The sequence below is a fragment of the Miscanthus floridulus genome, chromosome 11 (genome assembly GCF_019320115.1).
Source record: "Miscanthus floridulus cultivar M001 chromosome 11, ASM1932011v1, whole genome shotgun sequence".
In the NCBI taxonomy this organism is placed as follows: domain Eukaryota; kingdom Viridiplantae; phylum Streptophyta; class Magnoliopsida; order Poales; family Poaceae; genus Miscanthus; species Miscanthus floridulus.
In genome coordinates, this window is record NC_089590.1 from 53,368,993 (window position 1) to 53,389,511 (window position 20,519).

A 20,519-nucleotide genomic window follows, 5' to 3' on the forward strand; every position below is an offset into this window, starting at 1 on the left:
GTCGCCTTAAGATTCGATGGATAAATAAATATTTCTACATAATAAAAATCCTTCAGGCTCCTAAAAATATCTAGCTCCATCACTGTATACTCTAGTCATGTATGCATGTCCTCATGCATGATCATTGTCAATTGGAACACCTCCCTATATTAAAATCCTAGCTCCGTCTATGGACGTCGCAGACTTGCGGTTTTGAGATGAAGATGGAGGCAAAGGGGGAAGAGATGACGATGACTGCCAGATCTCGCCATAGGTCGACATGTGGGCTCTATCCATGTGTGGGACCCACCAGTCAAGTCTTAAGCCACAAGAATCCACCACAACCCACCAAGTTAAGGCATGGAGCGGGTCCAGACAAATTAGGGGACGGGGACTTACATGGTATTTTAAGTTTTTTTTTTTTAAATGGATATTTTTAAATTTTAGAACCTAAATGACACCTAAGACATGTTTCGAGAGACTAGAGAAGACCTGAAAATACATTGTGGGAGTTTGAGGAACTAAAATTACCCCGTAACAAGTTTAGGGACCGCCAATATTTTACTCAATAAAAGTTCACAGCCACTACACCCAAGATAGCTTAAGTTAGAACGTCTCTCAACGAGCAAATGACGATGTAACAATGCATTAATCATCCTTGTAAATGGCATCAAGAAGAATGCTTCCCTGCATAGCTATAGATTTCCTCTGTAGTTCAAAGCTTGCACAGTGCAGATGCTAGAGATGGCACTGTGCCTAAACATACTGGTAAAATGAATACTCATCAAAACATTAGACTAATCAGTGAGCCTCAAATAAAAGGCCAGGCCAATAACATGCTGAAAAAGCTCAATGGTAATAATTAACTTCTGTTATGATCCTTAGATCATTTGGGGATAATATGGAAAACCATTGCCAAGAAGATGGCCAGGCAAAGGCAAAGTCGGCGTCGAGGGAATTGGATTGTTTGTTCTTTCTTCATTCCCCTCCTTCTGGGTACATCACCTCTCTTATAGAGAGAGGACTCATGGCCACCTAAGGCAGGCCAAATCATAACAAATCATATCCAATCCTATCTCTAAAGGGGCAGACCCAGTGCCGGAGGCTCCCACATGAGTGGGGTCTAGGGAAGGGATAAACCGAAACAAGCATTTTCCCCGCAAAATCTACGGAGAGGCTGCTTCGAACCCACGACCCGGTGACTCAGTGAGACAAGCTCTCACCACTGCACCAGGCCTGCCCTTCTCTAATTGACCCAAATCTATCTCTATCTCTAACTCATCAAATGCCTCTAATTGATCCTGTGGCCCTGATTGATGCCCCATAACAGCTTCACATTCGTCTGACCAACAATGCTTTGCCATCATGTAGAGCATCTAAGATATCGTGACATGTAACATCAGCAATGTCTTGATTCTTGGAATCCGATATTATTCCATCTCCCTCGGTTACAGAGGCGAGTGCAACTCCATCAAGAACACCAGATATAAGATTGTCATCAACATTTTCTCCGAGTTGATTCTTTGACGTTGCACAAACTGCTTCAGCTTGATCAGCAAAGAGATACTTTGATTCAGAAGAGCTGCAGATGTCTCTGTAGGTATCATACTTTGCAGCTCGTGTTTGGCCTCCTTCCAATATCGTTGACAGGGGGTGTAGAATTGAGATAGCACTATCTGCCCTCTCCAAAACAGCCTTCAAATCCAAGAAATCGTTTACGGACTCTTGTTTCTTGAACTGCACAAGGGCAGCAGTGGAATCAATGGAGAAGACGGTTGTAACCGAACCTGAACCAAATACTTTGCAGATGCAATCCTTAATTTCCTTTGGTCTAACCTTAGACGGGAATCCCCAGATGACAATTATGTTATCATACACAGCAGCAGGGAACCTTCTCATATAACCTGGTTCTGGTCTCTCCATGCCAGTGCTCAAATCAATCACTGTCCCACTGTTCCAGCTAGGGGACAAAAAATTGATGTGTTTATGCAGCTTAGTGTTCGTTGCTAGGTTTTCTAGAGGTGAGAACTGCTCAAATTTTATGCCAAGATAAGCGCACAACTGTGCAAAAATACATCCAGTCATGTATGCATCATACCCAGCTTCATGCTTGGCACCTGAAATGAAGCAAGAAGACCTGCAGGATAGCATGGCAAACAAAAGAGTACTCGGTCACTATGTTAATTTGTGAACCAACTAGGTTCAATTAAATGGAAAGCTCATAGCAATGTTCTCTGTACATGCCAAAGAAGTTTTGTGCAAGTGTGTTAAATGTTATCAAAAGCATGCAAGTGTGTCAAATATCAAGGATCCAGACAAAACGTACGTCGTTTCATCTCCTTCAACTTCAATTGTCACAGGAGGATGACTGGATGGCTTCTCAACAGATGAATAAGATGCAGGGCACAACAATGAGAAAGCTGAAGATAGTGATTTGCTTTTATGCTTCATCAGTTTCTGAACTGCTTGATTGACAGACATAAGATGCCTGGTATCTGCAATGTGTGGGAAAATTTTGTGGAAACTTAACGCAAATTCCTTGATAGATGATGGAAGAGGACCTACAAACTTGCTGTACACTTGTGCAATATCTGTTTGAACACAAAAGAAAATTTTAAGAAGCAGGAAAGTTAGTTAGAGAAATCAACAGTTCAGTTGGTATCTATCGGTCCAAATTCACAGAACATCTGAGCAGAAATTTCCATGGCAGAAAATCATAAATTTTAAAATTTTGACTAGCAATATATATATATATATATATATATATATATATATATATAATATTATTTAAATGTTGGTCGAAGTTAAGGAAAAAGGTCTGACTTGAGAGTTGAGACAAACGAATATGACTTATATTTATGATCGGAAGTATCTGTACGCACATAAGAGAACTACCTAGGAAACAACTATGTCCAACAATCAATTTCCTTTCTGATGAAAGAAGGTCGATGACATGGCGGATGCCTATTGCTGATTTAACTCTTTCTTCCCTGTTTTTTAGTAGATCTTCCTGAACATCTTTCTGCATTGAAGTAGAAACACCTACAGCTTAGATTAATGGAATAAGGACCATAAAGATAGTGATTTTTCATAGATTGAGCCTCTTCAATTTAAAGATAAAAGGAAAGGACCAGTGCCAGTTCCAAAATTTGGATTGCATCATTCAAACTATGACCTCCAGCTTTTGCAATAGGTTTAGTGCAGATAGAAAATTTAATGAATCATAATAAATTATCTTACCATTAATAATATTCTGTCCTCATCAGTGTCTGAATAAACTACTTTCTTTTCAGATGTGTCATCCTCACCAGATGTACAGACAAAAACAAGATCCTTAAAGTTTTTTCTCAAAACCTGCATGGGAAAACATGCTATATGAGCAGAAACAGAAATAGTGTACCAAGAAGCATTATTAATGTAGTAAAACATTGTGCAACAGAAAACACAATTAGTATGAAAATATCCTAAATTCAACATGGCAGAGTTACTAGCAAAATGACAACAGCCAAAAGTGTTGGACAAGGACAATCTTACAAGGATTGATGAATACCTTTGATGTTTTAGAAGTGAAAAGTATCCATTCTCTTTAATGTTATAGTTAATTAAAAAAAGAGATATGTCTATGCTCCTAAAGTGTCCCGACCCACATTCAGCACATGCTACATTGTACAGGTTATGAGAATTTGGCCATTGGTTACTGTAAGTGCTTTAGGACACAATAAATTGGACAAATTTAATGAAGTAGCAAGAGACAACTTTACTAGGGGCATGTCTTCTTTTTATTTTTTGTCATAAGCACGTGTAAGTCTAACACACCAAATAAAGAATAAAAAGGAGGATCACATAAGAACACTATTCAGAATTTCTTAAATGATATAACTCAGGAAGGACTACAGTATCTTTTCACAAATTAGCTGCCCAACTATAACTATATTCCAAGGTAAAGACTATGTTCTACCTGTTGAATCAACTTCAATTGATGCGATGAGAATCCATTAAGCATAATAGCTGGGCGCATTTTGAAGAAAACTGTCTGGAATTGTCCTGCACAACATTTAATGTTTCCTGACAAATGGTTGTCAACCATTGGCTTGCTGACTATCACATCACGCCATTCCTTGAAGTTCATTTTCATCCTTTCTGTGAAAAGAATATCAGAAGCACTTTTTAAAGGTATGTCTCTGTCCTCTTCAGAATTGGTGGAAGATGTAGCTGTTTGACCATGATACAACATATTAAATTTCTGTAGCGCCTCTTCCTCTTGTGCTCTGGATAGATAAGATACTCCTGAGATTAACCAAATATTGTAAATGAACAAATGCTCCGGGAATAACATGCATGGAGCATGGTCTTATCTCTAATGTACTGGACAATGAAGAACTATAAAACGAGTAATGTGTGATAGGCACATCTTGCAATCTCCATTGAGAGAGAAAAGGCATAGAGTAACAGCTTAGCAAAATATTATAGGTAAAAGAAAGCACCTTCACGGAAGCATGTGTTGAAATCAAACTGGTACTTTGCTAGGAAGTCAATTGAAGTTGTCTGACAAAGAAATTCATGAGATGAACAATCACTAGGGAGCTCCTTGCGAGGGAAGATATAGAAGTTATGCCTGCGAGAAGAAAAAGGGATTCTTCAAAAAAAGAAGGAAAATGTTATATCCGGAAAATAAGTCAACTGAAAGCTGATTAGCAAGTGATCAAGCAATCAAGAACTGACGTTGAATTAGAAAGCAGTAATAAGGCAATAACTCAATCTACTGCAAAGTGAAAACCATCACAACTAAGGATGTGTTTGGTTGGTTGGATTTCCATGGATGGGATGGGACCATCCATGGATGTGTAGTGTTTGGTTGGAGGACTGGATGGGATAGGATTGTATTGAAAAGGGTATATTCCATGAAGATGCTGGATTTGTTGGCCCCCAAAAATCCTGCGGACCAGCTGCTCCACACGCCCGCCCGTCCGTGACCGAGCGAGGCCTCGTGCTTCGTCTCACCCTCCCGTTCCTCACCGCTCGCTTCTCTCGTGTTCTCTCGGCCTGGCGGTCTGGGCGTCGAGCGCCCTCCTCCGCCCCTTCCTCGACGGTCGCCGGCAGCTGCCTTCCCCGCCGGTCGCCGGCAGCCCTACCCCACCAGTCGCCGGCAGCTGCCTCTCCTCCGGCCCTTCCCCGACGTCCGCGACCCGTGCCCTACCCGGTGTCTTCCAAGGAGACAGGTACGACGCCCTCTTCCCCTCCCCCTTCCCTTCCCTAATCTTTTGGAAAAGGATCTTCATAAACCCAGCACAGATCTTACAATGTATTGATGATTAGCCTGTCAATGTGTTCATGCATTTGGATTAGCATAGATATAGAATTGTAATGTGCTTATATTGTTTTCCTATGCTCAGATCTGAATTTTCTCTCAGTTTTTGTGATGGACAAGAGGACCAAACTGTTGATCTATGCGGCTGCAGCACATATGCTGCTTTCCATGATGACAATTGTCATTCAGTCTAGGAAAAGAAAAAGGAGTCACCGTAGACTGGGAATTACCTATGGGCCAATGGAAATAAGAGATAGAATGAGAATTGATTATCTAGAAAATAAAATATGGAAGAATGACACAACTTGTGTTAACATGCTTAGGCTCAGAAAAGAGTCTTTCTTCCGTTTTTGTAAACTTTTTTGGGATCGTGGCCTCCTTCAAGACACCATACATATGTGTGTTGAGCAGCAAGTAGCTATGTTTTTAAACACAGTGGGTCACAACCTTAGAAATAGACTAGTTGCCACTAATTTTGATAGATCCGGTGAAACTGTGAGTCGTTATTTTCACTTGGTCCTTCATGCGGTGGGTGAGTTAAGAGCAGAGTATATAAGGCCACCTTCATTGGAGACCCCAACCAAAATAGCAAGGAACCCAAGGTGGGATCCTTATTTTAAGGTGTGAACCATAACTCGATTTCAGATTTGTAGTGTGTCTTAATTCTATTATTTAATGTGTTGTGATCCTTAAAAATAAGATTGTATTGGGGCTATCGATGGCACACATGTACGAGCTTCTGTTTCTAAGGATATGGAGCCTTCTTTTCGTAGTAGAAAGACCCATTGTACCCAAAATGTAATGGCAGCGGTAGATTTTGATCTTCGGTTCACATATGTGTTGGCTGGTTGGGAGGGGACTGCCCATGACGCTCTTGTTTTGAGAGATGCTTTAGAACGTGAAAATGGCCTTCTCGTACCAGAAGGTAATAGATAATTTCTGTAGCTCAACTTGACATTGTTCCAATCACCCACATGTTCCTTTTATGTTAGGTAAATTCTACCTAGTTGATGCGGGATATGGAGCCAAGCCAGGATAGTAACGTGAAGAGAGGCAAAGGAAGACCGAAGTTGACTTGGCTAGAGGCAATAAAAGGATACTTGAAAGGATGGAATATACCCAAAGACTTAGCCTTAGATAGGAGTGCTTGGAAAACAGCTATTCACGTGCCTGAACCTTGATTGCTTCTGCTGGGTTTCAACTCTAGCCTACCCCAACTTGTTTGGGACTTAAAGGCTTTGTTGTTGTGGTTGTTGTTGTTTCGTGCTGTGAGGTATCACTTGAATGAGTGGGGCAACAATCCCGTGCAAAATGAGAAGGAACTATTCAACCTCAGACACTCGGCCCTTCGTGTGACGGTAGAACGAGCATTTGGTTCGCTCAAGAGGAGATTCAAAATACTTGATGATGCCACTCCATTCTTCCCATTTTCAACACAAGTTGATATTGTGGTGGCTTGCTGCATTATTCATAACTGGGTTTTACAAGATGGCCTTGATGAGTTTATCATACAAGAAACCAATTATATACCAAATCATAACTATGCTGAATCATCAAGTGGCCAAGCGAGTGAGCATCAATATATGGTTAATTTTAGGCAGGGAATTGCCAATGCTATGTGGCAAGATCGCCAAAATTATTTAGAAGGTTAATTTTTTAATTGTAATAGAGACATGTGTATGGCTTGCTGATTTGTAATAAGACATGAGTATGGCTGGCTGTTTTTTTCATTGTATTGTTATAAAGACATAAGTGTGGCTTGCTGATTTGTAATAAGACATAAGTGTGGCTTGCTGATTTGTAATAAGACATGAGTATGGGGTGTTTTTTTTTTATAGTGTGATAAAGTCATGTGTATGGCTTTCTGATTTTTTCATTGTACTATGATGAAGAGTTGAAGACATGTATGTCATGCAGATTTTTTGCTTGCAATCAGATTTTTTTTAATGAAGTGACATTATGCTAGGGAAATGGAGTTTGAGACAACTGGGGAGCAGGATGATGGGAGTGGGCATGTGACATGGAATCCTGCACTGTCTTCTTTCATGCTTTCTTACCTAGCCAATGTGGTGGCTAGTGGCAAAACATCAACAGGTTTCAAGAAAGTCCATCTGAACTCTTGTGCTAAAGCTCTGAGTGACCATTTCAAGATCAAGAGGACTGGGGAGCAGATTGCTAACCATCTTAGATATTGAAAGAGGAAGTATGTGAAGATTAACAAACTCAGGGCCTTGAGAGCTGCCTTATGGGATGAAGACAACTTTGTGATTTCACTTGATAATGAGCATTTTACAAGCTACATTGCAGTATTCTTGCTGCCAAAATTTTTATTTATAATAATATGCAGTTTTGTATCATACATGGTTTGCCTATTATTGTTGGTCTAATAGTTTGTGTATGCATTGTAAGGACCATAAAGCTGATGCTGAATATTATAACAAGCCGATTGAGCACTATGGTGAGATGGCAACAATCTTTGGTGCTACTGTGGCCACAGGGAAGTATGCAAAGGGATCAAATGAGCCACTAGCAACTGGAATTGGTGATAATGAACAGCCTGAAGATGGTGGGGATGGTGACACTGCTACTGTTGGTAATGATGGAGAAACATCTTCATCTACCAGACCTAGTAAAAGAGCCAGGACATCTGAAAAGGAAGATGATGGACTGATAGTAGCAATGACAGCTGTTGGGGAAAGGCTTGCTTGTGCCATAGAAGGCTGGAAAGGACAAGGAGCTTCCTGATGAACTAGAAGATGCAGTGTACAGTCTTTCTGGCTTTGATGACACTCATTTAGCATTTTATCATGATTTGGTTGACCATCCAAGCAAAGCTAAAGCATTCTGTGCTCTCACATTCAGCCGCAGGCTAATTTGGGCTGCAAAGTTCATTACTGAGCACTTCCCACCTGCAAATTGAAGATAGGGTTGCTATGCATTGTTGCACACGACTACTGCTGCACTTATTTTGCTTGTATCCCATGAACAATGCACTGTGGGTTATTATCTATTTTGTAGCAGCTGTGTAACCCATAAACAATGCACCTTGGGTTCGTACATATTTTGTAAAAGCTAATGTGTGCATGTTAACGTGAGATGAATGTTAACCTATTTGGATATCTATCATGTGTTCTGTGATATATTCTGTACCCGTGTGTATGTTTCAAGCATAAGGGGGTAACCTCACCAGTTTGGGCAAGAGGTCACCACATCAGTTTGTCCACCCCCATTCATCCAACCAAAAAGAAAATTGGCTCATCCCATCCAACAGATATCCTTCCAACCAAACAGAAAAATGGCTCGTCCCATCCATCCAACCAAACATGCATCATGGATATCCTTATCCCTATATCCATGGATGGCTATATCCCATCCAACTTCGTCCTCGAACCAAACGCACCCTAAGATACTGAAAGAGGGAATGTTATTGTATGATGAAAAGACTGATACAGACAGAGAGAAAGAGCAATCTATATTGGGCATGGGTAGTGTTGGACATGTGTCAGGACCGGGGCCGGGACCCCATAAGTTAATACAATTTCCACTGGAAATTTTTAAATTCGATCAAATTTTGACAAAATTTGTACTGCTTTCACCCCTAACAAAGGAAATGCCAGAGCAGCATGAGTGTGCACCACACCACAGTAGACGTAGACAAAACTACCACACAGGTTCTGCAGAGTGGCTGTGCAACCTAGTTTGGCAATCGGAAGTTTCTGCAAGGTAAAACATGTTCATGATCCATTTTTTATCAACAATTCAACATTTTCCTTAGGTTTCTCAGAACTCCATTTCCGTTGCTATCTAGTATGAGCTTATCACTGCGGAGCATTGCACGAAGCATAGTAAGCCAAACTAATAGTTGTTTTCTCACACCTGCTAAAAAAAACAGCCCCCAATGTGGCTCTCCTAAATATCACCGAAACTTTCTACAGGAAATAAGGCCAAAATGTTGCCTGCAGCACAAAAATGTGCTAGTCGCAACCCCCCAAAACCTCAATAAGATATTCAGAATCCTTAGCTACTAGTGGGTTACTAGAACATGAAGAAGATTGGGGCGAGAGAAAGAGGCACGCACGGTTGGGCAACGAAGGCGGATTTGGCAGGGTCCCATCGGAAGGGGCAGACGCCGAGCTGCAGGGCGGCGAACCGCTCCGCGGAGTCGCGGAGTTTGAGGTAGCGCACGTCGGCGCGGTCGAGCTCGAAGGTGTCTCTCCAGGGCGCGCTCGTGACGCCGCTCATCTCCAGGTCCACCCCCACGAATGCGGCCTCCCGCACGCGTCCCCGCAGCTTCTCCAGGGCCTCCGCCATGTTCCCCCGCGTCACCTGCTTCACCGCCACCCCGCTGCCGCAACCGCCACCGCCACCGCCACCGCCACCGCCGTTGCCTCCATTCGGCGGGGAGGAGATCGCGTGGTAGAGTAGGATTCTGGGCGGCGGCGCCCGGAGGACGCGCCGGAGGCGGCCCTGCATCTGCATGGCCGCCGCCGTTGCTGGAGGGTGGAGCGGTGAAGGCACGCGGCGGTGGGTTGGGCTTGATTTGGTCTGATGGATGGGTGGAGTCCTGCTTACCATATGGCCCATCTTCTGGAGTTCTAGACTTGGGTTGTATCTGATGTTTCGACATTGTTGCAGCCCGGTTTTTATTTGATTTATTATTACGCCAAAAAAAACAGTGCGGATCAAGCCTAGATAGGCAAAATCAAGCTGCTTGCAATTACATCCAACTTATTGAACATATCTTGTGCACTAAAATCTGTATTTATTTTGAGATGGTTCGGTCACAAAGAAACAGCAGCATGGGGAACTTGCTGGTCAGGTAAACAAAACGACCGATCAAAACTCTGCGGAAGGGTGGATTTCTGATTGCACCGCTCCATTTTCTCCCCTACACAAAACGATGCAACCCGGAGCTGCGTTTCTCGCTTATTCTGCTTGCTCTTCTGCGTCTTTACTCTTTAGGTAGCACTAGCGTGCGAGATATCTTTGCCGAAAAGCCCAGTGATTGCTTTCCCTGGATCCTCCTGCTTGATGAGGGATTCCCCCACGAGAACCTACAGCAGACACAACGGAGGAGTCAGATCAGTACGAAGAGCAAGGAATGCCAAGTCGCCAGTTGAGCCTGGTGTCAGTTTACAGGTATCTCTGTCTCATGGCTTACCGCTTTGACCCCAGCATTTTGAACGAACGAAATGTCATCAGGAGTGAACAGCCCAGATTCTCCTACAACCTGATACATTGAAAAGAACGTGAATGCTCGATGCAAGTACTACTTCCTGTTGAGATGACATTAACAATGTGATAACTGTCCCAATTGTAGTGAAGATGTCCCAATTTACTAAGTAAACATAGTTGTAGAATATTAGCATTGCAAGGTTAGCATTGTACTTCACCGATTCATTCTATCTGTTTGTATAAGAATCTGTGCAACAAGGTACGATTTGTGAAAGTGTGATCTTTGAATAGCTCTGCACAGGTAACATGGAGCACGAATAGACGTAACCAGAGACAGAGGAAGCATACTTTCTTTTTCTTTTTTTGCTTTTCACTAGACTCTGTCAAAGAAAAGACTTACAATTACATCCTTTTGAGCTATAATTTGTCCTCGTTCACCCTCCAGAAGCTTTTTTGTGTTTGTAATATCAACTTCAAATGTCTCTGGAAAAGGAAATGTCCTCAATGACTCATTCAGTCCTAATAACATGATATGGAGCATTACAGTAGAATCACATTAGAATCTTCATAGTAATCTATTCCAACAGTGATCACATTATCATGTTATGTCTAGATTGGCCATACATTTCCCCCCAATCACTAATTTACTGTGCAATAGAATCTTCATAGTATGGTGATGTTTGAGATGCATAAGCCAATGGTTTAATACCCTGAATGAATCAACAAGCCTCCAGGAGATAAAATAGACAAAAGACTAGGAACTGAATTCAGTGTTAAAAGTATAATAAAAACATCGTACCAAGATTACGGTTATTGATGCCGATGAGCTGTACACCATCGATCCCTAAAACACGGTCCATTTCCCTTTCATCATGAACCTTCAGTAACACAGTCCAGTTGAATCGCTAAATCAAATGACTCATGACTCAAGAGAAACAAGAGGTGGCTGTTGAAACAACAAATAAAACATATAGCAAGAACAACTCAGCTAACCTCAACTAAAGCAGCCATCCCAAGTATTTTGCAAATTTTCAACATGTATTTGATATCACGGTCAGGTAATACAGCAGCAATTAGAAGAACAGCGTCTGCGCCCTTGGACCGTGCATAGTAAAGTTGCCAAGCATCAACAATGAACTCTTTGCACAGAAGAGGGCACTGCATTTAGTAATTCAGAACTTGAGCTATTCATGCACTTAAAGTACCCTGTCAGGATATCATTCATTTCCCAAATCAAATGTACGTATGTGATTTGGAGACAGCACCTGGACTCCAGCATTGCGAATAGCCTCCAAGTTGTTAAAACTTCCCTGATTACATATTAAAGGAAAACAAGTGTCTTCAGCATATATAACTTATTGATGATATAAATGAGACAGAACTTCCCAAGGTGAAGAAATAAATGACCTGAAAGTACTTTTCATCTGTAAGAACACTAAGGCATGCTGCTCCGTTTTTCTCATATGCCTGAGCGATCTGAACCTGTTTATGTCCCAACAAGCATTACCAGACGGCAAGAGAAACTGTTTGGTTTCAAAACAACATCATGTATGTCCATTCGGATTTCAGAATGTCAACAAGTAAAACCAATCACTATCACTAGGCACTATTCAAAAGCAACATGAATCAGATGACTTCTACCCACTTATTTGCCGTTTTTTTTTGGCAGGTGTGCAACATATATGGGCCAGCTTCAATACTTGGCTATTCCAATCTTTGCATCTCAAGGTACATAGCACATGCGAGATGTAAAGGAATGGCACCCTGGCATACTCAGGTTCCGTTGTGTTAGTAATTACTATTTGACTTAATCAGTTCAGTAAATAGTAGTATATCAGATTCAAATTAGTGCAGTTCCACAAATGAGAACCCAGGACAAAACACAAGGATCAATTCGCATATATAACAGATATACGAACTTATACCTAACAAGAAATGAAATGATCGGATTTACTCCTGCCAAAATTTAGCCATACACTAAACTCACTGGATCAAAATTCTCCCTGATAACACCCCGGCTTGGTGAAGCCTTCTTGACCTCCGCAATCAGAGCAGGCAAGCCAGTCCGATCATAGGACGCCTTGAGCGCCCCAACGAAGTCCCTGGCGGGGGGAGCAGCATCAAGCGGGCCCTTCAGCATGTACAGGGGCCTCCTCTCCTTCATCTGCCAGCGCAAAAAAAAAAAAAAAAACTCACACAGCGTCAGCACGAGGCTAACCCCACGCGCGGCTTTATCATCACCTCCCTCTCGTCCAATCATCCAGACGTGCCTGCGAAACCTCGACGTCCTTGTTCCAGATGATCTTCTCGAGGATGTTCCGCGGCGTGTTCCCCTCGTTCTCGAGGCGGAACTGGAACGGACCCACGTAGTGCACCGCGGGCCCCGTCACGGGCCGCCGCCGGATCCTTATCCCGTCGACGCCCGCGACCTCGGCGGAGTCCACGGCGCCCGCCACGGGGCTCCCGTTGCCCCCTTGCTCCGTGTTCATGGTGGCCCCCGCGTCGGCCGCAGCGTGCGAGCTCGTCGCGACCTCATCCACCTCGGCGTCCTGCACGACACCCACCCGAACCTTACAACTCGGAATTCGAGGCGAACCGAGATCGAGAGCGGTAGACACGGGGGATCGAGCGCGGAAAGCTGACCGTCTCCGCGCTGGTGCAGCGGATAGGCGCGGGGCTCGGGCGGCCACCGGCGGCGGCGGCGTCCATGGAGGCCGCCGTGAGGGGGCGCTTTGCTGCGGTGGCGGTGGCGGCGAGGGTTCCGGGGCGGCGGAGGTGGGAGTACCTTGCGAGGGCAGCGAGGCCCGGCCGGGGAGGCGCGGATCCGATAGCTAGTGCTTCCATCCGAGGCGCCCGCAGCCGCAGCCGCAGCGCAGAGCAGAGCAGAGGTGGGCTGGCTAATTGGATTGGGGTGGGCGTTAGCCGTTGGGCGTCGTACACTTGCGAGCCTTCCCGCTGCTGTACTGGTGGCGTCTCAGTCTACAGGTGCCAGTCGTCCACGATACGCGGTCAAGCGCTAGCAGCGCCTGCATCAGTTGGGCAGGGGGAGAGGGCGCGTGACACCCACGACAATGAGATATGACAACCAGAGCAGTCCATCACAAGTTTCTGAAACTGAAAACTGCAGCATAGCAAAGCGTAGAAAATTCACAAGAAACACATCCATTTTGTAGAAACCGAGAGAAATGTAAGGCGCCGAACAAGAAAATAAGGGGTCCTTGCCACGTTCCATGCCAAAAGTTGGTGATGTGTGCACTAACAGGCGCACAGTTGGCACATACAGACTACTAGAGAATGCCACCAGTGTTCTGGATAGTATGCACTGATTCTACATAAGCAAATGGCCAGCGACAGCACTGCAACATCATTACATAAGGGAATACCACTGACAGTAGTAGGCTACAACCAAAGCGTGTCACCCTGCATCCTTGCAAGATGCCCCCTCCAAGCAAAATGCCAATGAGCACACTGGCAGCACATAGAAAAACCACACAACATCTGTTCGATTCGTTTGCAAGGTTGTTCCTGCATATTCGAGCAGCATCCCTGCTCAATCCCTGAACTCTGTGGCATGGATTCGGTACGTTCTGCTGCCCCAGATATCGTTTTTGTCCTTATAGTATGACATCAAGCAACACCATATCCAAGGTGGATTCCTGGTCAAGGGGGCACCTTCCTCGCTGTCTTCTGGTTCTGGATTGCCCAGTAGCTTGTTCATCTTTTTTTTAACAGTTTCTTCGGTCAGAAAACCACCGAAGAATTTGACCTGCCAAGGATTCAGATGAAGACATGATCACCTAATTCAGCTAGACGTTTAAGCATCCATAACCCTTTTACCACCAGCACTGATTTTTTTTCACTAGTGATGAATGTGGACACCTGGGGCGGTCTGTAGACTGTAGACAAGGAAATCAAGCATAAGGGTTATTTACTAATATATTACCATCTCATCCTTATGGACGAACGCATGAATTCTCGCTGTAGGATCCTCAAGAGTCAACCGCATACAATGTCCAGTTGAAAGCAAAAAATGGACTTCACTAGGATGACATGGATATGCTCCCACAACACGGACCAAGGTTTTCAATTTGTGTGTCACCTAGCACGAAGAAAAAGGAGATATTGAAGCCGGTTAGCTTTAGAGTCATATAGTTCAGAACACTCACGGTTCTGTATTAATTAGGGAAGCAAAATATATAGTTTTCTCTTGAAAAGGAAGAGATAAATCACTAGGATACAACTTAAAGTAAACATGCTCGCATGTTCTCAGGGGTGTTGGATAATATTAGACCAAATCGAAAACAGAAATAAAACTAATAAATAACTGGAGAAAAGTGGGAAAGTAGTAATACCTCATCATGAGTTAAAGACTCCATTAACGTTGAGTAACCTGCTTTCTTATATTCTACATCTACACCTGACAGAATTGATAACAAATTGTCATGAGGCAAAGCCTTTGTGGGCAACAGATGGCAGCAAAAATGCATTACAACTTTATGCAGCGCTTCATCATCAATATAATACATGTAAACAAGCACTTTGACAAGATCATGTGCTTCATTTAGATCTCCATATATACATACCGCACGAGAAAAAATATTGAGGTTTGTTTTTATGCACAACATTCATAAGCAAATAAAACGGAGGGATGCTATATTATACACTTATTCAGGTAACAATGAAGATAAGGCCTGATGAACAAACTTAAATATTGCTATTTTAATCAATTATAAATGCTGAATCAGAAGCTAAATTCATGATCTGAACAATGAAACAGAATATGTTCATCAGTGATTCGGAGGAGCAGTGCAAACTATTGGACTATGCTCTATACCAGTAACATTAGAAGGGATGCCTGTCATCGGCCGGCGGTGAACTTTGTTGGCGTTGCGGCTGTCATACATCCTGGAGGTGTTCATGTAATTGGTAAAATTTACTTATATAATGTCCAAAGAACATTAAAATTCATCAGAAAAGAAGATTACTTCAGACGATCAACAACACTACCATCTTCATGAGATAAAAGGCGAACTCTACTAGTGGCCAGCAAAATGCCTTTCCAAATGCCAAACTCTTGCTTGCAAGTAATATTGCAGAACCTGGCCCAATAAATACCCTTTTGCATGTGTAATACTTGCTTGATAAACCTGTTTGAATAAATCCTCAGAACAGTTCCGACACATGGCATTGTGCACAAAACCTCCCTGGGTAGAGGTGGTCCTTCAAGTACAGGGGGCGACTGAACTGCCTCAGCATCCAAACTATATGTTCACCAATCAATAGCAGAGAGGCACAAAAAAAAAGTAAGTTAAGTGAAAATAGTGACGTGACTGACATCAGCAAATGTTTTTTCTAAGATAAGACTTATTTTCTTTTCATTGACCATGCTTAAGTTCAGTGCACCATATAAGAACAACCAAATAAAGATTAAAAGCTGCAATAGTATTTAAAAAACACTAGATAATCCTATATTGTATAGATGGTTTTCTTAGTTATTGCTGAAAAAATTATTAGAAACAATAAATAAACATAGATAATCCTACATTGCCTGAAACTCAGCTGCAGGGGTATCAGTTCCATCCCAAACATAAAAAATCCATTTGCCGCTATCTTCATGGACATGAACAACCTATAAGAAGGAAGAGGGAATTTTTGGAGCACTCCCTGTACCAAAATAAGTCTTGAGTTTCAATATGATTGAATAGAGAACTAACCTTGCATACTAGATCAAAAGTAGAATCAGACTTTAAACTCCTTAACTGCAATTCGAGATCTTTGAGACCTGCGGTGCAAAGTAGTTAGATAGAAACAGATGTTACAAAAGTTGCTGGTAAAGTATTGTTAGGGACGTACTAGTTAAGTATTTCATGAATCTCTGCACGGAAACAAAGATAGACAAAGAATACATGCTATAATAAAAGGTATATATCCTAAAGAACGAGAATAGCATATATCACTTGTAGGGAGAGCAGATAGTTAAAAAGTAATATGATTTCACTGCAAGAAGCTGACAATCTAACAAAATAGGAACAATTGTAGACAACAAAATTCAACCTGTGTTGTGTTTGATTGAAAGGCAGGAAGAGACTGACCTTAACTAAGGGCTAAAATGAGATAATGCAAGTTCTGTTAAAACTCATAATTTATAAAATACTTAATTCCATTGGGTAAGAAGAGTTCATAAATAGAATGGCTGCAGTATACTATTTGATCCTACATAAATTCAAGTGAATCATGCTAATTGGTGGGACCAAGAAATAGGAAACTGAATTAGCCTTCCAGCCCCACAAGTATGATAGTTAGGCTGGCTTCTCATTTGGATAAGAACATGTTCACCACCATGATATTTCATTGACACATAAAACTGGAGTGGAATGAGCACGATTAAGGCACCACAGAAAATATCACGCAGATGGGTGGACCAAATAAATCATCAAAAGTAATTATCGATTAGGAGTCACCTAGAGGTTTATATGCAGCAAGCCACGTTCTCTGCTGGGTTAAAAGTTCTTTGTCATCTATGCTGCCACGATATTTCATAGAAGACTGATACGGGCTGCACTCAGCAGATACTTTGCTTTCAAATAGCGCGAATGAAGAAAACTTTTTGTTAAATGTAACAAAGAACTCCCCATGCATTGTTATCTGCATATCAAAGTAGGCATGAAGTAGGTGTTGTCAAATGTGTTATGCTTAAATAACCACGCATAAAAAGGTATGTGGAAGTTTATAGCTCTGAGAAATACCCAGTGACAAATGGCATAATTTAATGGAGTTTTATGCTGTACCATGACGTTATGGAGACTGATCACATCTCCACTTGACTTAACACAGGGCAATAGGGCAGTGTCGTCAGCAAAAAATGTTGCAGAGATTCCAGCCGTGCATGATTGATCCACAATCCTCAACGTAAGTGTGAAATCTGCAAAAACTATAGCCATGACCAAGGGTTCTAGCATTGATTTGAGTATCAAAAGTGAGACTTAGCAATGAACGTGACAACAGAAGGTCCCTCTCAATGCATAATGCTTCATGCAAAAAGTTGCAAAAGAGGCGATCTAAGGACAAGCTAAAGCATCCGTCCCCTCACAACAAGCAAGCAACAATTTGAGCAGAGAACTAATCCTAATCAACACTATTCAACAAATCATTCCAAATATACACTTCTCTAATTTCACAGCGAAAAATCACAACGGAACCCCACAAATTTCCCTTCCTCCACAGCATTTGTGATCGAGAACAAACCCTAGGTGAACATTTTGTCAATCAGACTGAAGAATAACTGAAGAAGGAAGCATACAGCCTGCAACAGCTTAAGCACAAGCCGTCAACTCTCACCCTGCTAAAATCCAGACTAAACCCTAAGATGAGGCCGACGGCGGGTGCGCGGAAGGAGAGAAGGGGAGGGGTTGAGACTTGAGAGTGAGGCTCACCCGTGCCACGGCTGCGGACGGCTATGCCGATCTCGGAGACGACGGCGAAGATGCAGACCCGGACGCCGGGAACCTTGAGGGCGTCGGCGATAGACAGGTACGTGTACTGAGGGTCCCCGGCCGCCGCCGCGGCGGAAGTAACCGCGTCGCCCTCACGCGGCCTCTTCCGCTCCCCCGCTGGTGCCTCCTCCATAGCTTGGCTGTGAGTGACTATAGCGTGCTGCGAGCAATCCTGGACCTGTTTGATTTAAGGTGCTGTTTGGTTCACCACAAGGGACAGGAATTTCCCGCCGCTACCTGTTGCAAAGCAATGGATAACGCCATTTGTTTGGGAGTTCAGCAAAAGCAACGGGTGCTGCATTAGGGATAAGAATGCATACGAAAGAACACACGCACCTTTACCTGATCCTCCCAGATCCAATTGGTACAGGTCGTCCTCTCCCCATGCCCCTCTTGCAAAGCTTTCCTTTTTCACTGAAAATCCCATCAAAATCAAGAACAGAACCCATGGTTAGGGTTTAAGAAAAGTGTTTGTCAAACCCGCGTGAAGGCGTGCCACGAAGAGAAGAAGGCGTCAAGCTGTTCTATTTACGCATTGTTGCTTTTACGTTTTTAGTATTAGACTATGACCATTTGGGTCCACTGGACAGGATTGTAAGCAGCACATAAGTGCCTGCATTGCTCTGTATTAGGACATTGAGACATTCAGTAATACACAACGACGCTAAGGCAGGGGTTTGCCCGCCGGCGCCAGGGTTCTGTCAAAATCTTGTTGTTCCGCTCACGTCGCCGGTGACCCGCCGTAGCCAGGGGTGTGACAGTTGATACCAGAGCCACCTTTCTTCGGCGTGTGGGTGACGAGCTCCCTGCTCGGCGCCGCCGCTAGTTACCACCACCACCACCACCACCGTCGACGTCGCGTGCCCACGATCTGCGCCGCCGCATACGCTTCTCGATGAAGGTCGACTCCGGATCGTAAATCCCCACGGCTGGTCGAATTCTCGGTTTGGCCAAGTGCGAAACCGAGAACTCCCGCAAGTCCGGCGGGGTCGTCTGGGTCGTCAAGATCCACGACCACGGCAACGCCGCACCTCTTCGTTCGCGACACCGGCGCGCTTAACCTCTACACAACGTCACCATCGACGCCCACCAGGTGTTCGACTGGGGTCCGGCATCAACAACCGGGGTTCTGGAGGCGTGAACCTGAGTGAGCATCCCAAATTCGCTCCTTTTTCATCCTTTTGCGCAATTAGGCAGTAGACAAGGGTTGCACACTTATGTCAAAGGAATAGGAGTGGGGGAGGGAGAGGGGATGGGATAGGATGCGCCATTCTCACCGTTGAAGCCGGGCCGGAGTCGGAGAAGAGAGAAGCGGTGGAGATGCGGCTCGGGAGAGTCGAGCGGAGCACGCCGTGGCGAGGACAGGGGCTGCGTGATGCGGCGTCGCGACTTGGGGAACGGAGCGGGTAGCGCTGGAAGGGATATTTAAACTTTTTTTTGGCAACGGCGTCGCAACTTGGGAGAATGGAGCGGGTAGGGCTAGAGGGATATTTAATTATTTATTAGTATTTATTTTTCGTTTGCCGTTATCACCGTTGGCGCCTCTTCAAAATTCTATACCCCTCTCCTCCGAATTAAGTGTAATTCTAGGTTTTAGTCGAAGAGACCAATGTTTATGAAAAAATTTACACATATACTCGTATAAAAATATAATCGGTGCACCTAGAGAAGAAAGAAAGTAAAAAAGACAACCAGAGTTAGTAGTGCCATAGCTAGAATTACATTTATTTTGGACAAATTTTAAACTCTAGAAGTGCCCTTATTATGGGACGGAGAAAATTTAATATTATAGATGCAAAAATTTCTATCCCATTTTTCGTCTTGTACCATGCCTTGCATTTTTTTCTCCTCCATGTTTCTGATTTGTTTTCTTTTTTTATGCTCGGCTTTCATGTTTATAATTTAAATTTATTTTTGTTTTTTTACCATTGTGCTCATTTTTTGGTTCTTTCTGTTTTTCTCTCTAAAAGTTGTTTTCATTTCTATCTTGTGGGGGTATGGCTCCCAAGACATGGGCCGCACCATCAGAGGTGGTCCGGCCCACAAGATAAAGGCATGCACGGCGCTGCTCGGCGTGCACCGCAAGACATTGTATAGTACCAAATAGGCTACTTTACTTGTAACCCTGTCCCTCCAGACTATATAAAGAGAGACAGGGGTCCCCTAGCGGATAAGCTACTTGGTCGTCCAGATCAATACAATACACCAAAGACATAGGACGTAGGGTATTACGTCGATCAGACAACCCGAACTTGTCTAAATCATTGTCTTTGCGCCTTGTGTCATCATCCGGTTCCTGATTACGCGCACCCCCACCGACAAATCGACCATCGCGGGATACCCCCTCGGTGGACTGCCGATGATATTCTGTCGACAGTTGGCGCGTCAGGTAGAGGTGTGCGCTTGATCCATGGCGAGCCAGATGGACCTCAAATCAACAATGCGTTCTCATCATCAATCTCATGGAGATCCATGCCGGTCTATGACGATGATTCATCGCTGGCTACATCAGCCCCCGCGACAACAGATCCGATCTTGGAACCACCTCCGAGGTCGCCTTCACC

The 20,519-nt window shown here is 43.6% G+C and overlaps 5 protein-coding genes across 7 annotated transcripts; 2 read left to right on the forward strand and 3 right to left on the reverse strand.

The window, feature by feature from the left end:
- Nucleotides 1–789: 789 nt before the first annotated feature.
- Nucleotides 790–9,876, reverse strand: LOC136490752 (poly(A)-specific ribonuclease PARN-like). Of its 2 annotated transcripts, none has more exons than XM_066486946.1 (7): nucleotides 9,366–9,876; nucleotides 4,464–4,594; nucleotides 3,938–4,119; nucleotides 3,220–3,333; nucleotides 2,875–3,001; nucleotides 2,306–2,570; nucleotides 790–2,116 (listed from the first exon to the last, which is right to left on the reverse strand). In XM_066486946.1, exons 1-7 carry the CDS (start codon nucleotides 9,869–9,871, stop codon nucleotides 1,312–1,314), a joined length of 2,130 nt encoding a protein of 709 aa, XP_066343043.1. In that variant the 5' UTR covers nucleotides 9,872–9,876; the 3' UTR covers nucleotides 790–1,311. The 2 variants fall into 2 exon arrangements, with proteins under 2 accessions (XP_066343043.1, XP_066343042.1); XM_066486945.1 differs by having other exon boundaries at nucleotides 3,938–4,266.
- Nucleotides 5,269–6,029, forward strand: LOC136490755 (uncharacterized). The gene has a single exon (XM_066486950.1). The coding sequence runs from the start codon at nucleotides 5,399–5,401 to the stop codon at nucleotides 5,912–5,914; it is 516 nt and encodes a 171-aa protein (XP_066343047.1). The 5' UTR covers nucleotides 5,269–5,398; the 3' UTR covers nucleotides 5,915–6,029.
- Nucleotides 5,952–8,032, forward strand: LOC136493809 (uncharacterized). The gene is made up of 4 exons (XM_066489949.1): nucleotides 5,952–6,212; nucleotides 6,280–6,325; nucleotides 6,495–6,934; nucleotides 7,635–8,032. The coding sequence occupies exons 1-4, from the start codon at nucleotides 6,041–6,043 to the stop codon at nucleotides 8,030–8,032; spliced, it is 1,056 nt and encodes a 351-aa protein (XP_066346046.1). The 5' UTR covers nucleotides 5,952–6,040.
- A 153-nt stretch (nucleotides 9,877–10,029) lies between the features above and the next one.
- On the reverse strand, nucleotides 10,030–13,471 carry LOC136490754 (indole-3-glycerol phosphate synthase, chloroplastic-like). Its single transcript, XM_066486949.1, has 10 exons — nucleotides 13,106–13,471; nucleotides 12,733–13,011; nucleotides 12,450–12,626; nucleotides 11,870–11,944; nucleotides 11,728–11,772; nucleotides 11,456–11,620; nucleotides 11,262–11,340; nucleotides 10,863–10,945; nucleotides 10,449–10,517; nucleotides 10,030–10,341 (listed from the first exon to the last, which is right to left on the reverse strand). Exons 1-10 carry the CDS (start codon nucleotides 13,304–13,306, stop codon nucleotides 10,246–10,248), a joined length of 1,269 nt encoding a protein of 422 aa, XP_066343046.1. The 5' UTR covers nucleotides 13,307–13,471; the 3' UTR covers nucleotides 10,030–10,245.
- Nucleotides 13,472–13,608: 137 nt separating this feature from the next.
- On the reverse strand, nucleotides 13,609–19,361 carry LOC136490753 (protection of telomeres protein 1b-like). Of its 2 annotated transcripts, none has more exons than XM_066486948.1 (12): nucleotides 19,233–19,361; nucleotides 18,298–18,369; nucleotides 17,896–18,192; nucleotides 17,251–17,384; nucleotides 16,924–17,107; nucleotides 16,177–16,244; nucleotides 16,006–16,091; nucleotides 15,448–15,723; nucleotides 15,297–15,367; nucleotides 14,815–14,879; nucleotides 14,406–14,561; nucleotides 13,609–14,228 (listed from the first exon to the last, which is right to left on the reverse strand). In XM_066486948.1, exons 3-12 carry the CDS (start codon nucleotides 18,086–18,088, stop codon nucleotides 14,013–14,015), a joined length of 1,449 nt encoding a protein of 482 aa, XP_066343045.1. In that variant the 5' UTR covers nucleotides 18,089–18,192; nucleotides 18,298–18,369; nucleotides 19,233–19,361; the 3' UTR covers nucleotides 13,609–14,012. The 2 variants fall into 2 exon arrangements, with proteins under 2 accessions (XP_066343045.1, XP_066343044.1); XM_066486947.1 differs by having other exon boundaries at nucleotides 18,292–18,369.
- Between the last annotated feature and the right edge of the window lie 1,158 nt (nucleotides 19,362–20,519).

Coding starts and splice junctions, on each gene's coding strand:
- LOC136490755 (XM_066486950.1), top strand. CDS start 5,399: ATGGACAAGAGGACCAAACTGTTGATCTATGCGGCTGCAGCACATATG.
- LOC136493809 (XM_066489949.1), top strand. CDS start 6,041: ATGGAGCCTTCTTTTCGTAGTAGAAAGACCCATTGTACCCAAAATGTA. Junction 6,213..6,279: donor TGGCCTTCTCGTACCAGAAG/GTAATAGATAAT, acceptor CTTTTATGTTAG/GTAAATTCTACCTAGTTGAT. Junction 6,326..6,494: donor TATGGAGCCAAGCCAGGATA/GTAACGTGAAGA, acceptor TTTCAACTCTAG/CCTACCCCAACTTGTTTGGG.
- LOC136490752 (XM_066486945.1), bottom strand. CDS start 9,871: ATGGGCCATATGGTAAGCAGGACTCCACCCATCCATCAGACCAAATCA. Junction 4,595..9,365: donor TCCGCCTTCGTTGCCCAACC/GTGCGTGCCTCT, acceptor TTCTTCTCGCAG/GCATAACTTCTATATCTTCC. Junction 2,571..2,874: donor TGGACATAGTTGTTTCCTAG/GTAGTTCTCTTA, acceptor GTGTTCAAACAG/ATATTGCACAAGTGTACAGC.
- LOC136490754 (XM_066486949.1), bottom strand. CDS start 13,306: ATGGAAGCACTAGCTATCGGATCCGCGCCTCCCCGGCCGGGCCTCGCT. Junction 10,946..11,261: donor CATCAATAACCGTAATCTTG/GTACGATGTTTT, acceptor TTCCTTTTCCAG/AGACATTTGAAGTTGATATT. Junction 10,518..10,862: donor TAGCTCAAAAGGATGTAATT/GTAAGTCTTTTC, acceptor TCAATGTATCAG/GTTGTAGGAGAATCTGGGCT.
- LOC136490753 (XM_066486948.1), bottom strand. CDS start 18,088: ATGGAGGAGGCACCAGCGGGGGAGCGGAAGAGGCCGCGTGAGGGCGAC. Junction 17,385..17,895: donor CGTCCGCAGCCGTGGCACGG/GTGAGCCTCACT, acceptor TAGTTTTTGCAG/ATTTCACACTTACGTTGAGG. Junction 15,368..15,447: donor AGTGTTGTTGATCGTCTGAA/GTAATCTTCTTT, acceptor GAACACCTCCAG/GATGTATGACAGCCGCAACG.